General features: G+C 41.0%; 1 protein-coding gene across 1 annotated transcript in view; it reads right to left on the bottom strand.

The window, feature by feature from the left end:
- DENND6A (DENN domain containing 6A) overlaps window positions 1-15,373 on the bottom strand; it is a 47,467-nt gene extending 32,094 nt beyond the window's left edge. The window contains exons 1-2 of the mRNA XM_015102355.4: window positions 15,070-15,373; window positions 8-46 (exon numbers count right to left, since the gene is read on the bottom strand). Coding sequence (XP_014957841.2) covers window positions 8-46; window positions 15,070-15,306 — 276 coding nt within the window. The 5' untranslated portion in view covers window positions 15,307-15,373. The remainder of the gene's footprint in view (window positions 1-7; window positions 47-15,069) is intronic.
- Between the last annotated feature and the right edge of the window lie 2,844 nt (window positions 15,374-18,217).

The following is an 18,217-nucleotide window of genomic DNA, read 5'->3' as shown; positions in this document are numbered from 1 at the left end:
TACTTACTTCTTTATCAGTAAGTTTGGAATGCTGAGGATAGATTACCTGCAAGAAAAAAAGAGTAGATTCTGTTAGATAAATACATGAAGTATATATTACAAACATTAGTAGGGACTTCTAAAATACTAGTCAGCTATTATCAAATCGTTTTACGAAACAGTTCACAGTGAAAACAATGAAACACGGGAGAAGCTGGGAGAATTGAGTAGGGTTTACATTTGGTAAAAAAAAAAAAAAAATTGTTTTAAACCAAAGTTATCTCTAAAACTTGGGTGAAATTTTGAGTTATCAAGAATAATTTGCCTGTGGAGAAAAGGGAACCCTTCTACACTGATGATGAGAATGTAAATTGGTACAGCCACTATGGAGAACAGCATGAAGGTTCATTAAAAAATTAAAAAAAGAAATACCGTATGACCCAGCAATCCCACTCCTGGGCATAAAGTCAGAGAAAACCATAATTTGAAAAGATACATGCATCCCAATGCACTATTCAAAATAGCCAGGACACGGAAGCAACGTAACCGTCCATCAGCAGAGCAATGGATAAAGAAGTGGTATGTATGTGCAAAGGCATATTACTCAGCCGTTAAAAAAAATGCCCTTTGAAGCAAAACAGATGGATCTAAAGATTGTCATACTAAATAAGTCAGACTCAGAAGGCAGATATCAAATGACACTGCTTATATGTGGAATCTAAAAAAGAAAGGTACAAATGAACTTAATTACAAAACAGAAGTAGAGCCATAGATAAAGAACACAAACATAGGTTTACCAGGAATGGCAGGGGGCAGGGATGAACTGGGAGATTGGGACTGATATATACACACTACTACATGTAAAACAGATTAACTAATAAGGACTATGGGCTTCCCTGGCGGCTCAGATGGTAAAGAATCTGCCTGCAGTGCAAGAGACCTGGGTTCAATACCTGGATTGGCAAGATCCCCTGGGGAAGGGAACAGGTACCCACTCCAGCATTTTTGATAAATATATATATATAATTGTTCCATCCTTTTCATATCTACCTGATCATTACCCTGATAGCTTAGTTGGTAAAGAATCCACCTGCAACGCAGGAGACCTTGGTTTGACTCCTGGGTTGGGAAGATCCTCTGGAGAAGTGATAGGCTATCTACTCCAGTATTCTTGGGCTTCCCTTGTGGCTCAGCTGGTAAAGAATCCGCTTGCAATGAAGGAGACCTGGGTTTGATCCCTGGGTTGGGAAGATGCCCTGGAGAAGGGAAAGGCTACCCACTCCAATATTCTGGCCTGGAGAATTCCATGGATTGTATAGTCCATGGGGTCACAAAGAGTCAGACACAACTGAGCAACTTTCATTTTACTTTCACTTCCAATAAGGAACAGGATAGGAAACTCTACTTAGCTCTCTGTAATGGCCTATATGAGGAAAAAAATGTAAAAAAGAGTGGATATATATATATATATACATATAACTGATTCACTTTACTGTATACCTTAAACTAGCATAGCATTGTAAGTCAACTAAACTACAATAAAAAGTTTAAAAAAATTTACCAATTGAATTGCCAGCAACTCAAAGTTTATGAAGTTTTTTGTAGCCTAAAATCTAAAGAGATATTGATCTATCAGCTGGTAGCTACTTCAAGAAATAATTTTCAATTGATTCCAAGAAATAAAAATCATTACTTATTAAAAGTAAAATGAAAAGGAAAAAATAATTACCTGCAGTTTAAGAAATCTGAGAGGCCATCTTCCTGCCATAAAGCCTATCCCAATTTCTCCAATCCCTTTAAGTCATCAGAACACTTTCCTAGACAGCTCCGTTTAATGCCTGCAGTGACCACAGCCACCTTCTGAGGCAAACTCCTGCCTCAGAACCTCCACAAAGGAAGCAAGATGAGGCCCCAACAAGGCACTAGCAAACCCCAGACACAAGGGCACCCACTCTATACGTCAATCAATCAACTGCCCAGATGTGGCTGGGCATGAAAATTCTGCCCAAATGCCAGTGTCCAAGTTGGGCCAGTACAGATTCTCTGGAATGTGAAGAAGAGAGGGGTACTCTGAGGAGCAGGTTAGCTAGCGGCTGATAACCAGAAGGTGAAAAAAAAGCACACAAAATGTAGCTGAACTGTTTTAATACTGGCTTGCTAATGTGGGGATCCATGGCTTCTCAGTTCTGGAAGAACCCATGTGTTCCTCTATTCCCCAGTTGTCCAAGAGTCTGAAAATCTTACATTTCCAGAAATAACACATAGTAATAGCACATAATGGGGCTTCCCTCATAGCTCAGCTGGTAAAGAATCTGCCTGCAATACAGGAGACCCAGGTTCGATTCCTGGGTCGGGAAGATCCCCTGGAGAAGGAAATGGCAACCCACTCCAGTATTCTTGCCTGAAGAATCCCATGGACAGAGGAGCCTGACAGGATACAGTCCATGGGGATGCAAGAGTCAGACACAACTTAGTGAATAGAGAGAGAGAGAGAGATAGCACATGATGAACTGTATTAAAGTGGTTTTACATATTTATTTCATTTATTTAGTTCTCACAATAATAGACAAGGCTAGCAAAATGGTATCACCATTTTACATATAAGAAAACTAAGGTAAAATAAAAAGATGAGAATTAACATTTTCTGAGCATCTTTTAGAGTTTCTAGTTTTCATAACAACTCTGTCAATCCTCATCTTTACAGAACAGGGGACAAGTACACATTAGTTACATAACGCTCCTAAAATTTATTCATTTTGTAGGTGCCAGAGCCAGGGCTTGAACTTAGGTCTGTCTGATATCAAAGTACACAAGCCACCATTCCTCATCCCACCCACAGTGGCACTTATTAACATGCAATCGCAACCCTCTTCCCACACAGCCAGGAGGTGACATACTCCTTCTCAATTGAGGGGAATGGGGTGGATCTACAGCGCTGATATGTCACGTTAAAACACCCATTCTATTCCTGGAATAGAGAATGACACCACTTGAATATTTGCTCTGTTTTGCTTTGTATCCCATGTTGTGACCAAGCTGACTTAACCTCTGTCTCCACAACTCATGAAGGTAAGAAACTGGTCTGTTTTGTTCAACTCTCTTCACACCTAGAACTGTTTCTGGTGCATAGTAGACACTAAAGAAACATTTCTCCAATCAATGGATATAGTCTCACATCAGTTCTATTCGACAACTCAGTATTTAGTAAAATGTTGTCTTCTTTAAGTGTACATAGATCTCCCTTGCTTCACCTTAAGATCATTTTCTTTGTTACCTTTAAAGGAGAAATGGCAGGCAAACTTATAATCTATTTAGCCATATTTATGAAAATCTCATTACATGTAAATTACACTAGAGTTTGTTGGTCTAAAACATATTGACAAGTTTAGTGGTAACAGCTTAACCTTAGGCTCTAAAATCACTTTTATGTGAATGCCCTTCAAATTTTTATTTCCTCAAATTAAAACATCAATTGAAAAGCAAATACACAAAGTTAAATTTTTTGGTGTTACATGAAGACATCAACCATGGTTCCTTTGGATTTTGGTTTCTTAAGTTTCAAAATATTAGCATGATAATGTAAAAAACAATATTGGTATGTTTTACCCACATATAGCAGTACCTTAAATATATATATATATATAACATGTATATATGTGTATGTACATATATATTTAAGGGGCTATATATGCTATATATATTAATAAGTAACTTTTCAAAAAGATATGAAAACTGCATAATCTATCAAAGTCTGCCTTTTATGGAATTCCCTGGTGGCCCAGTGCTTACTTAGAACTCTACCCTTCCACTTCAGGGGACCTGGGTTCAACCCCTGGTCAGGGAAGTAGGATCCCAGAAGCCGCACAGCAAGGGCAAAATATAAATAAATAAATAAAAAGTCCACCTTTTAAAAACTCTGATTGTACTAGACTATCAAATAGTATCTAGAATTTCATTTTAATGTATTCTGTTAGAACTACTCAGTGTCTTATTTTGGAACAAATATGATATTGTAAAAGAAACAATGCATATTTATATGCATATTTATATGCTACTGAAATGGCCACATTGTACTTAAGATCAGAAGGATTCATACTTAACTTTAAAAACCTCAACCCCCTATTTAAAACACAAAAGAAAGAAAAGCAACCACCACCAAGTATTTAGAAGTGCACGAATTGCCACTGTTACTAGAATTGTTTTCTACATACATACTTTGCTTTTTAAAAAATGCTTAAATATAAGTTTGTGCTTAGTCGCTCAGTTGTGTCTGACTCTTTTGTGACCCCATGAACTGTAGCCCACCAGGCTCCTCTGTCCATGGGGGTTCTCCAGGCAAGAATACTGGAGTGGGTTGCCATGCCCTCCTCCAGAAAATTATAAGTTTGGGCAATGACTATTAGTTTGGTCAGTTAGCTCCTAATACCTACATGGGAATTAACCAACTATAGATTGGCTCCAGTACCTGGAGATGCCTCTCACTTTAAGTTTTCTCACTCCATAACTCAAGTAAAGGCATCTCTGTTCCCCCAGCCACTGGCATTCCTAGGAGGCATCAAAGGGAGACAGAGAGAATCAACTAATGTTAGTCTGGTTTTGTTACCTATGTTAAGATCTCCCATGTTAAACAAAAAGGGGAGAGAGAGGTGGTCAGTTAATAACCCAAGAGAAAATTAAGTTTTATTTTATATAATTATTAAGGCCTAAATATGATAACAGGCTGGATGAAGCTCAAGCTGCAATCAGGTTGCTAGGAGAAATACCAATAACCTCATATATGCAGATGACACCACCTTTATGGCAGAAAGCAAAGAGGAACTGAGGAGCCTCTTGATGAAGATGAAAGAGGAGAGTGAAAAAGCTGGCCTAAAACTCAACATTCAGAAAACTAAGATCACGGCATCTAGTCCCATCACTCCATGGCAAATAGATGGGGAAACAATGGAAACAGTGACAGACTTTATTTTCTTGGGCTAAAAAATCACTGCGGACAGTGACTGCAGCCATGAAATTAAAAGATGCTTGCTTCTTGGAAGAAAAGTTATGGCAAATCTAGACAGCATATTAAAAAGCAGAGACATCACTTTGCTGACAAAGGTCCATCTCATCAAAGCTATGATTTTTTCAGTAGTCATGTATGGATTTGAGAATTGGACCATGAAGAAGGCTGAGCAGCAAAGAACTGATGCTTTTGAACTGTGGTGTTGTAGAAGACTCTTGAGAGCCCTTGGACTGCAAGGAGATCAAACCAATCAATCCTAAAGGAAATCAACCCTGAGAATTCATTGGAAAGACTGATGCTGAAGTTGAAGTTCCAATACTTGGATGACCTGATGCAAAGAGCCAACTCACTGGAAAAGACTCTGATGCTGGGAAAGGTTGAGGGCAGGAAGAGAAGGGGGTGACAGAGGATGAGATGGTTGGATGGCGTCACTGACTCAATGGACATGATTTGAGCAAACTCTGGGAGACAGTGAGGGACAGAGAAGCCTGGCATGCTGCAGTCCATGGGGTCACAAAGAGTTGGACATGACTGAGCAATTGAACAGCAACAAAACATGATCACATATTTCACATCATGATATGACATAGAAAAATATGCCTAAAAAATATTAATATATCTGCTGGAAAAGAGTATTACAAAATGTTTTAAATGGGTGTATTCAAAGGTACGTCTCTCTGCTACTTGCCCTTACATACCTACCATTCCCACCTCAGTATGAAAATAATCATGGTCCCAGGAGGAGGAAAGTTAGGAATACCAGCTAACTTACCACCAGTATCACTTGGACATGGAAAAAATTCATTCCTGCCATGCACCCAAGTTGTTTGCAAATGGGTGTCAACCTGACGTATGTGACTATGTGTTTGTCTCTACTGCATGACCCTGACTGGTATTCCAGACCTGAAAGAGACTGCCTTTCCCCAGAAACACTTGCCTTGATCTCCTACAGAAACATCAACTTGTATATAAACATCATCATGACCTTAAGGAGAGCATGAATTCGAAACACAATGAGAATTATGTCTTCAATGAACAAACAATAAAGTGTATTGCAAATGGAAATTGTTTATAAGCAAAAAAACAAGTCTACATTTTTCAACTGGTATTACCTTATGTAATTAACTGGCTGAAAAATATTTTAGGATATAGTAAATACAACATGATATCTCTTTTAAGAGACTTTTAAATATGAAAAATGAAGCAATGACATCCAGTAGCAATAAGTACACCTAAAAACCAAATGTCGATTGCTAAGTATCATTCCTCAGTAAAAAGAATCAGGGCTCCTTGGAGAGGTAGCTGATAACAGAGCTGGGGCAGGAAAAATATAAGATGAGCCTAGAGCATCTCGTGGTGCCAGAAAGAAAAAAAGTGTTTAAAAGGGGAAGGCATGATTTTCTGGACACAGAAACCAATCTGAAATTTAATAAAAAAAGGTACCAATGCTCAAAACTGGAAAAATTTGACCAAAACATAAACAACAGTAGTAACCCAAATAATAAAATAAGTAACCCAAATAATAAAATATTGATAGAGAAGATGGAGAGACAGAGGGATGGGTGGATGGACGCAAATCATAAATCAAGGGCCTAGACTACAGGACAAGGGCCTAGACTAAAGGATCCATAAAGAGTTCTTACATTTCAACAATAAAAAGTCAAATAACCCAATTTTTAAATGGGCAAAAGATTTCATTTGACATTTCTCCAAAAAAGATATACAAAAAGCCAATAAATGCATGAAAAGACACTCGATGTCATTACTCATTAGGGAAGTACAGATAACATTACAGTAAGACACCACCTCATACTTCTACAATGGCTGTAATCGAAAGGACAGACGAAGTGGTAGCAAGGATATGGAGAAATTAGAACCCTCATACATTATTGATGAAAACAGAAAAAAGGAAGTCATATTGGGAAACCATTTAATAGTTTCTCATAAAATTAAACATGGAATTACCATATGGCTCAGCAATTTTATTTGTAGGTGTATAGATTCAAGAGAAGTGAAAACATACATCCACACAAAAACCTGTATATGAATGTTTATAGCAGCATTTTCATTATAGCCAAAAAGTGGAAACTATAAATTTTTATTAAATGATGAATAAATTTAAAAAATGTGATATATCCAAATAATGGTATAAAACTCAACCATATAAAGGAACAAAATACCAATACATTCTACAACAAGGATGAACCTTGAATACATACTAAGTGAAAGAAGCCAGACACAAAGGGCCACATGTTCTATGATTCCATTCATATGAAATATACAGAAAAAGAGAATCCACAGAGGCAAAGCAGATGGTGGTTGCCAGGGACAGATGGGAAAGGGAAATGGGTCATGACTGAAAGTGGACCTAAGGGAAATTTGAGGACAGTAATAATACTGCTTCTTGATCTCTACTGTAGTAATATGGCACATTCACTTTATGAAAATTCACCAAAATATAGACTTAGGATTTGTACACTTTTTTATATGTATGTTACACTTCAGTGAAAATGTTTACTGATTTTAAAAAGTGGAAAAAATGGCCAGAAATCATAGTATCCTCAAATCTAAAATTTCTGCTTGCTGAAGATCTAATGTAAATTATGCTACTAGAAAACCAGATCAGTTACAACATGGAATGGACAGTAAAGCACTTCTCTCAAAAAAAATGAGTAAAATTTATCGTGTGTAAAATAGATAGTTAGTGGGAAGCTGTTATGGGAGGAGGGAAGGGAGGCCCAAGAGGGAAGGAACATATACAGATATATATATATTATAACATATATAATGCATATATTATAACATATATATATAATTATGACTGATTTGTGTTGTTGTATTGTTGTATGGCAGAAACCAACACAACAGTGTAAAGCAATTTTCTTCCAATTTTAAAAAAGGTTTCTTAAAGAGTAAAGTTTAGATACAGTTTTCCATATTTCACATCAATCATCATAGCAAGTATAAAACAAAGTACTGGTGAAAGAACTAACTTGACAGTAGAACGTCCCAGATTATCTCCAGATTATATAATTTAATAACTGAATAGGAGACTGAAAAATGAAAGTGAAAGTGAAAATGTTAGTCACTTAGTCATGTCCGACTGTAGGCCACCAGTCTCCTTTGTCCATGGACTTTTCCAGACAGGAATACTGGAGTGGATTGCCATTTCCATCTCCAGGGGATCTTCCTGACCCAGGAATCGAACCCGGGTCTCCTGCATTGCAGGCAGACTCTTTACCATCTGAGCTACCAGGTTAGGAATTGGAGATTACTACCACCAAACAAGCCTTTGTGGAATCTGGGAGCCTAAGAAGCTCAAGAGGTCACTAAGGTTTTAAATCTCAAATAACAGAGCTACATCAAGTTACCATGAACTGCTACTATTTCACAACGAAATTTAAAGGCCAATATTGGTCGTGGTGGTTTAGTCGTGTTTGACTCCGGCAACTCTATGGACTACAGCTTACATCCATGGGATTTCCTAGGCAAGAAGGCAATATCCTTCTCCAGGGCATCTTTCTGACCCAGAGATGGAATCCAGATCTGCATGCATATTCTTTATTGACTGAGCCACCAGGGAAGGCAAAGGCCATTATTAATACCCTGCAAATCCTATCCTAACTTTCACTGTGGCATGGCCTACCTTCCACGCTAGCCTGTAATCTCAGTAAAGGAAGAGATGATCAAGGCTTTATCTTCAGAACATACCAATGTTTGGATATGGCAGCTGTCCAATAAATATCTGAATAGATGGCTCAATGAGACAGTATAACATGCAATTACACACACCCATTTCAATTAAAACAGTGAATATGCTGAGGATCAAACACTGAGGCTGTAAGTCACCGGAAGAGAGAAAGAAACAAAGAAAACCTTTCATATAATTGCCTTTATCCTTCTCAGAAAATTAACAGAAACTTTGCTAAGATACAGAAAACTGTGATGACTACTTTAGGTTCTACTTTGTTAGGGGATAAGGAGGAATACATAAGCAGTGACTCAAAAAACAAAAACAAAAACAAAAAAACAGAAGGGAAAGAAAGGAGAGTCAGTTCTGCTAAATGCTCTTTTAAAATCGGCCTAAGTTTACCCAAGAGCAGAGCTTTATCTTCAATTGTTAGGGGATAAAAAAAGGTTGGGGGAGGATCAATAATCAAATGATTATAAACTATCCTGCTTTTTATAGTTTAACTGACCTGAAATTCTCTTCATCAAAGAGCTGAAATACAAACTATATGTACATAGAAATAGGTTACGTCATAGATAATCAGCAAAGTGAAACCTACAAAACTTGATTCCCAGAAACTGCTTTAAATACTTGTGACTTACACAAGGTTAGCTTGGATGATTCACATCCAAAGCTGTGTATTTTTTTAAATAAATTTAAGGCAAAACAATAGGAGTGACAGAATAGCCAAGATAGTCCCACACTGGTTATTGAATGTATGAGGACGCTAATTATAAAAAGCAGCTAACATACTGGGCATGCATTAAATGACAGACATTAATTTTTACATGCTTTTATCTCACTTAGTACCTCCAATAACATTTGCAGGATATTATTTTCCCATTTTATAGTTGAGGAAAATGAGACTCAGAGAACTGAAGAAACTAGCCAAAAATCTGTTAGCATATGTTCAACACCCCAAGCTTGTGTTCATTGCACTAGACTGAAATTCTGTCCAACGAGTTGGTAAGTCATGGCCTTCAAGAGGGGGAAAGCCACCAATGATTTCTCAACTCATAAAATCGCAGGCTGGAGAGGTTCAAGAGCTGACCTCAAATCACAGAAATGTTACCTCCTATGATGTTCTACATGTTCTGTGAGTTCACATGATTTGCATGTGAGCGTGTATGTGTGCTCAGCTGCTCAGTCATGTCCAACTCTTTGTGACCCCATGGACTACAGCCCACCAGGCTCCTGTGTCCATGGGATTTTCCAGACAAGAACACTGGAGTGGGTTGCCGTTTCCTTCTCAAGAGGATCTTCCCAACCCAGGGATATAAAGGCTCTCAAAAATGAAGACCACCTCTAAGGAAGACTGTACAGGTGGCAAACAACTCTTCACAATGTGAAGAAAAAAAGAAATTACTAAATATCTAAATTAGGGAAAATGGTTAAGTAAGTGGTAGTCCATAAAATTATATTTATGAAGAATCTTTAATGCTATGGCAAATTGTTTATGAGAATTCTTATCAATAAAGGCAGACTCTCAAAGCAGACCTGTTTGGGAGATTGTGGCCCAGACCATGCTTTCAAGCGGTCCCTTCCCTTTGCTGGGGTGAACCTAAGTGGCCACTACTGAAACCCTGTCTCTTTACCACAGCTGATTAAACAAAAGGGAGCATCTGACCCATGCTGAACCAATCAGATACTCTAGTATTTGAATTGAGCTTCTGCCTGGTACCAAAATACAAAAGTAGAAGCTTGGCTAAAATCAGTACGATGGTAACCCAAAGTCAGGTGAAATGGGGGAGCAGAAATTGAGACCCTTGCAGAGGAAACCAGCCTCAGCGCAAAGAACGGAAGAGACAGGCAAAGAGAAGCAGAGACAAAAGACCACACAGCTCCACAGAGACAAAGGCAAAAGCCTGAGGCTTTCCAAATCCCAGGAGGTTCAACCCTGCTTCCTGCAACTGGGTTCCCAAAGACTCCTTACAATCAATTTCTCTTTACTTAAATTTGAGGGGATTGCTGCTCTTAATATTCAAATTTGTCCTTGACAGATACAAAATTATGTAAAAAAAAAGGCACTAACAAAAATGCCAAATATCAATCTCTTAGTATAATTATGAGTGATGCTTTCTATATTTATAATTTCCTTTCTTGCCAGATTTTCAACAATGAGCATATTATTACTCAATCAGGAAAAAAAAAAAAAAAACACCATGGAATAAATGAGGCAATTCTAAACTCAGATAATGAAGGCTTTACTATATAATCAGGTAATTTCACAGAGCTGGAAGTGACATAGAGTATATAAAATCCAGAAGATTTCAAACCTTGTTTCACAGGACCCATGGAGTCACAGTGGTGCTGCTAGGGACATCTCAGGGGAAGAGAAAGAAGCTGAGCATACCTCCTGTAGTCAGCACCTATTGTAGTCTCTTCCCAGCTCAAAAGAGCCCCTTCACTGTTCCGTTCTAGGTCAGGGTTGCCAGGGGACATTTTATGCAACACAGACCACTACTCCAACCACTTAGGTCTTCAGCTGATTGTGGCACAGTGAGAATCTGCCCCAAACCAGGCCTGAGTATCTTCCTCTGGTGTTTGGAATGGCAATGACATTTACTCTCTTCATTAAAGTTGAAATGACATTTACTCTCTTCATTAAAGCTGAAAAGGGCAAGTTAGCCATAAAGATCACAGAACCAGAGAAGTCAGTTTGCAATGGAGCATAAAGCAGGAACAAAATCCCTAAAACATGAGCATAAAGAGGAGGCTTTCCTGGTTTTGGATTCTAGCCATTTTCTCTAAGTCCCTTTAGGTTTGTACCTTGGACATCTTGAAGTACCTCTGTGGCCTGAGCAAGTGCACCTTTTTTCCTTAAGCTATAGCTTAGTTTCTGTTGTTCAAAACCGAATATGTACACACAGGCCCCATTTCAACCAGATTAGCCACTAAGGTACATCTGACTTTTTTTTTTACACAGAGAAAGCTCCCCAATTTAAACAAAACAAAACCAATTCTAGTATTTCATTTTTCTCATGAGAAAACAAAGGTTTAAAGGCCTCATCTCACAAAGCTAAACTTAGGGGGTTCTCTTCATTGAAAAAGAGCTTTTCAGTGCTTCCCAAACACAGACTTACATAGATCTTACTGAATCCAAGGCACTGTTCCAAATGCTTCATCAACATTGTTATTTAACCCTCACAATGCCATGATGAAGGCACTGTTAACCTGTCACAGAGGAGCGTAAGGCTCAGGAAAGCTAAGCAACACGGCCTGAGTCACACAGATTCAAGCCTACGCAGTCCAACTTTAGAATCTAAGTTCTTGATCAATACTCTACTTAAGCAGGGATTTAAGCTTAAGTAAGTGGCATTGTTTAGGCATTTGTTTAAAATTTGCAAATGGTACTTTCTGTCATGGCAGAACAGACTTGTTAAGTCACTCTCAAACTTAACACTCAGCAACTGCATTTCTGATAACAGGACTGAGGTGGAGGATATACAGTCCAAACTTAGTTTTTAAGTTATTTTTCAATTAACTTCACTTCTGAATCCCTATAGTTGTGCATTATAGGAAGTAGGGCTGAGGCTATTAATCCATTTACCCAACACAATTCTATACTTACCTTTTTTGCCCCATTACAGCCACCCCTCCTGTCCATTTCTGGCCTTGATATGGTGGTAATGGGGCTTCCCAGGTGACGCTAGTGGTAAGAACCCACCTGCCAACGCAGGAGGCATTAAGAGACACAGGTTCGATCCCTGGGTCGGGAAGATCCCCTGGAGGAGGGCACATTCACTATTCTTGCCTGGAGAATCCCAGACAGATGAGCCTGGCAAGCTACAGTCCATAGGGCTGCAAAGAGTCAGACACCGACTGAAGCAATTTAGCGCACATGCATGCCCATAATGCAAAAGTGAAACATATACTTCCAACTATCTTGTTATATTGTTAATTTATACTTTTTCTCATTTTAAAAGTGGCAATATTCTACACTTCTCAGGAAAAGAAAACAAAATTAAATTGTGTTACCTCTTAATGTATTTTTCTTGGAATCCTTTATTAGGAAACCTTCCCCACCCTCACCCTACACTTTCTAAAATCAGTGATTCTTAACCTGAGAACAAAGGATCAGGAGGTCCATAAATGCTCACTAGACAATCAGTAGAAACTTTGTATCACTATTTTCCTAATGGCAAGAGCTCATGAAGTTTGTAACTTATTTGCATCTTGGACTTTCAAAAAAAAACAAAAAAACAAAACCCACAGACCTAAAGAAATAGGAAATGAAATTCAAAATAGTCTAAATAGTCTCAGGGATTCACATTTTTTGAGTACTTCAATACTTGCTGCTGCTAAGTCGCTTCAGTCATGGCCGATTCTGTGCGACCCCATAGATGGCAGCCCACCAGGCTCCTCTGTCCCTGGGACTCTCCAGGCAAGAATACTGGAGTGGGTTGCTATTTCCTTCTCCAGTGCATGAAAGTGAAAGTGAAGTCGCTCAGTCCTGTCTGACTCTTAGCGACCCCATGGACTGGCAGCCTACCAGGCTCCTCTGTCCATGGGATTTTTCAGCAAGAGTACTGGCTGCTAAGTTGCTTCAGTCGTGTCGGATTCTGTGTGACCCCATAGACGGCAGCCCACCAGGCTCCCCCGGCCCTGGGATTCTCCAGGCAAGAACACTGGAGTGGGTTGCCATTTCCTTCTCCAATGCATGAAAGTGAAAAGTGAAAGTGAAGTCACTCAGTCTTGTCCAACCCTCAGCGACCCCATGGACTGGCAGCCTTCCAGGCTCCTCCGTCCATGGGATTTTCCAGGCAAGAGTACTGGAGTGGGGTGCCATTGGAGTGGGTTGCTACTGCCTTCTTCCAATACTTGCTAAGTATTGTTTATTTGGTCAGAAAAAACACAGAAGTGTTATAAAGAATGTCCAAATGGTGAGTCTAAATGGATCTCTTTTAACTATTTAAAAATGTAATCTACTACGGCATGTTTTCTGATTAAATTGTATTCTACTATATGTATAACTTCAGGTTAATATGTCAATGTAAATGATGGATGATTTACAAATCTCTTCTTTATAGTCTGGGAACTGTTGTTTTCATCTTAAAGTGCTGTTTAGGTACTATCAGTTTTTAATTGAACAGTGTCATGCACCAAGCACTACATTTAGCCCTATCCTCTAGTGTGATTAATTCTTGATTCTCTTCTAAATTGTAGTGTTAATCTACAAATATGTTATAGTATATTCTTCATATACGTATGCCCAAAAACCAGGATAATACCTAGATCTTACAATGGCTGAGCGGGTAAAGAATCTGCCTCCGACGCAGGAGACACAGGAAACGTGGGTTCGATCCCTGAGTCAGGAGATTCCCCTGCAGAAGGAAATGGCAACCACTCCAGAATTCTTGCGTAAAAAATCCTATGGCCAGAGGAGCCTGGCGAGCTACAGTCTAAAGGTTGCAGAGTCAGACACAGCTTAGCAACTAAGCACAAGCACGCAGCGTGTATCGAGCTGCATAAAATAACAGACAAGACAGGCCGACTACACACTCCACATTAAGAAATACATCCCTGGACAATTTTCATAGACAACACATGCCACTGAAGTCAGAATGAGATAATTCATTAAAATCTGTCATTGCCACCAAAACAAAGATATCTTCTAAGCATCGGTCGTTCTTTTCTTGGATGCACAAAGACTAGCAATCCCTTATGTTACAAAAGGGGCCCTAAATAATGTCAAGAGTAGTTAAGATTACAATGCCTTTTAACAAGGCGCTATAAAGATTGAAAACTCGACAAATTCACAAGCGAACGATTTTCCTTCTGTTCATCTTGGTAGTAGCTTTCAGGCCGGTTCAGAAGCAACATCAAGAAGTAACAGAAATGAGGAACAAAGGCAGGAAAGGGCGAAAACCTCTGCTGAGATAAGCATTATGGCTCAGGCTGAGTGGAATGCTCTAAGAGTCGCTGCAAATGACCAAAACAATCTGAGTCTAAAAAAAAAAAAAAGTTGGTTGTGTGAGGTTTGGCTACTATACTATATATAGTTCACCGTATGTCAGGGACATTGTTCGCTTCTTGAAAAAGTCCCAAACATCCTGCCTGCGGTTTTCTCTGGGTGCCGCTAACCATTCTACTTATTCCTGTGACACCGGGTTAAAAGAAAATGAAAATACGACCTTCAGCAAGTATTTAGGAGGGGCCTAAAGAGAACTTTTCACCCTTAGCCACAGCCCATGATCCTCCCACGGGAACTGCCTCTGGACCGCAGCCCGGCTGACAGCGGAGGGGCTGCCGGCCACGCCCGGATGCGCAGCGGCCGGGGTCCAGGCCGGCCGGCCGGCGGGTCACACGCTGTGCCGGGGCCGCCCCGGCGCGGGGACAAGGTGCGGCCGGGCCTCACCTCCACGGCTTGGCCCAGCTCCAGGTCGAAGCCCACCACACACACGCAGTGCAGCCAGGCTGAGAAGCCGTCCCAGCGCAGCAGGCCCCGGCTGCGGCCCTCGTCCTCTTCATCGTCCTCTGGCGTGGCTCCCGCCACTACAACTGCCGCCGCCTCGCGCTCCTTGTCCGCCGCCACCGCCTCGTCCAACGGCCCTCGGGAGCCGGGCCCCGAGCCTGCCAGGCCCCGCAGAGCCATCCGCCGCCCCCTGGCCGTTCGCGCCGCCTCCACGGAGGACCGCGCCGCAGAGCGCGCTGGGCTCCGCGCAGGCGCAGCCGCAGCTGTCGCAGCCGCGGGGGCCGGGCCGGGCCGGGGAGGGGCCGCAGCGCACGTGACCCTGGGAGTGCGGCTCTGCGCGCGTAGTCTGGTCCCGCCCCCCGAGCTTGGCGACGTCGCGCAAGCACTTGACTGAAACTGTCAAGCCCTCTCTAGCCTCCTTGCTTTAAAGCTCGTCAAGCCTGAAGCAATGTATCCTGAAACCCTTCTTCGCAGTCCAACGACTAGGAAAACAATTATTCTTGGAATGACACCGTTCGTATATTATCAGTTTAGTTCAGTTCAGTCGCTCAGTCGTGTCCGACTCTGCGACCCCATGAATCGCAGCACGCCAGGCCTCCATGTCTATCACCAACTCCCGGAGTTCACTCAGATTCACGTCCATCGAGTCAGTGATGCCATCCAGCCATCTCATCCTCTGTCGTCCCCTTCTCCTCCTGCCCCCAATCCCTCCCAGCATCAGAGTCTTTTCCAATGAGTCAACTCTTCGCATGAGGTGGCCAAAGTACTGGAGTTTCAGCTTTAGCGTCATTCCTTCCGAAGAAATCCCAGGGCTGATCTCCTTCAGAACGGACTGGTTGGATCTCCTTGCAATGCAAGGGACCCTCAAGAGTCTTCTCCAACACCACAGTTCAAAAGCATCAATTCTTCGGCGCTCAGCCTTCTTCACAGTCCAACTCTCACATCCATACATGACCACAGGAAAAACCATAGCCTTGACTAGACGGACCTTAGTCGGCAAAGTAATGTCTCTGCTTTTGAATATGCTGTCTAGGTTGGTCATAACTTTTCTTCCAAGGAGTAAGCGTCTTTTAATTTCATGGCTGCAGTCATCATCTGCAGTGATTTTGGAGCCTAAAAAAATAAAGTCTGACACTGTTTCCACTGTTTCCTCATCTATTTCCCATGAAGTGATGGGACCAGATGCCATGATCTTTATTTTCTGAATGTTGAGCTTTAAGCCAACTTTTTCACTCTCCTCTTTCACTTTCATCAAGAGGCTTTTAGTTCCTCTTCACTTTCTGCCATAAGGGTGGTGTCATCTGCATATCTGAAGTTATTGATATTTCTCCTGGCAATCTTAATTCCAGCTTGTGTTTCTTCCAGTCCAGCATTTCTCATGATGTACTCTGCATAGAAGTTAAATAAGCAGGGTGACAATATACAGCCTTGACGTACTCCTTTTCCTATTTGGAACCAGTCTGTTGTTCCATGTCCAGTTCTAACTGTTGCTTCCTGACCTGCATAGAGATTTCTCAAGAGGTAGGTCGTATATTATAAGGTATTACAAAATTGTTAGAACATAGTGGCTAACATTTATTGAACACTTACTCTGTGACAGATGAAGTGCCCAGGAAGTAGTTACAATTATTACTTCGTTGAATCTAGTGGGTAGACATATACTAGATACTTATACATCTTTTTAGATAAACTGAGGTTCTGAGAGGTTACCTGACTAGTCAAGCAAGTATTAAAACTCTGATGCAGGCTTGCAGTGCACGCAGGCAATTTGCTGTGCATTCATTCAGCAGTGTCCTCTCCACAAAGTCCCCTCCCATCTTTCTTGGCCTGGTTTCCTGTGACTCACTCAACACTCACACATCTCCACACCTTTCTGGAGCACCTCTACAACAACCTATGGATTACTGTCTCTCAGCAAGAGTCTAGTCTCCTGAAGCTTAGTATTCTTGGAGATCGGCTTTGGACTGGGTAAGCAGGAGGCACTTGGTCTATTGACTGATTATGGATCCACCCTGGTACCCCTGACTAGGATTCATTCAGCACCTACTATGCTGAGCATAAACTGAAGAATGGAAGTAAATAAGAAACACACAGTAATGCTCCAATAGGAAAGTGAGTAAAAGACAATGGATAATAACTCACAATAAACGTGTTTTTCAAAAACAGCACAGTATTCATGCTTTTACACACTTTACCTTTAAAAAAAAATTATGTGGCTATATTGATCTTAGTTGTGGTACTTGGGCTCTTGCTGTGGTGCAGGGCCTCCAGAACACTTGGACTCAGTTGCCCTGGGCATGTAGCATGTGAGATCTTAATTCCAGTGTCCCCTGCTTTACAAGATAGATTCTTCTTCTTTATTTGTGACCATTTCCGCATTTTTCCTTTGTGTTTAAATTTTAAAACGATAGTGGTTTTTTTTGGCTGCATTGAGTCTTCTTTGAGGTGCGTAGGGGTTCTCATTACGGTGGCTTCTCTTGTGGAGCATGGATGGTAGGTGCCGGCTTCAGTAGTTGCGGTGTGGGCTCTAGAGCTTGGACTCAGTAGTTGTGGCACAGGATCTTAGTTGTCCAGAGGCATGCGGGATCTTCCTGGACCAGGAATTGAGCCCGTGTCCCCTGCATTGGCAGGTGGACTCCATAACCACTGGACCAGCAGGGAAGTCTCTACACAGATTATTTTATCTGATTCTCCTAACAGCCCAAAAGATGCGTGTGTGCTAAGTTGCTTCCGTCTTGTCCAACTCTTTGCGACCCTATGGACTGCAGACCTCCAGGCTTCTGTGTCTGTGGGATTCTCCAGGCAAGGATACCGGAGTGGGTTTCCATTTCCATTTCCTCCTCCAGGGGTCTTCCCGACCGAGAGATCAAACCCACATCTCCTGCATGGGCAGACAGGTTGTTTACCATTAGCACCACCTGGGAAGCCAAAAAGATAGGTCCTATTATTATTCCATTTTACAGGTGAGGACTGATGCTCCTCAAGATGTCAGTAATGTCACAGCCAGTAGGTGGCAGAACAAAGACTTAAAACCCATTTCTCCCATTGAACCTCAGTTCCTAAGCATTTTGCTGTACTACCCAGTCAAATT

This window comes from Ovis aries, chromosome 19, assembly GCF_016772045.2.
Source record: "Ovis aries strain OAR_USU_Benz2616 breed Rambouillet chromosome 19, ARS-UI_Ramb_v3.0, whole genome shotgun sequence".
In the NCBI taxonomy this organism is placed as follows: domain Eukaryota; kingdom Metazoa; phylum Chordata; class Mammalia; order Artiodactyla; family Bovidae; genus Ovis; species Ovis aries.
The sequence above is the reverse complement of the archived record's forward strand: the minus strand, read 5'-3'. Positions and strand labels throughout refer to the sequence as shown.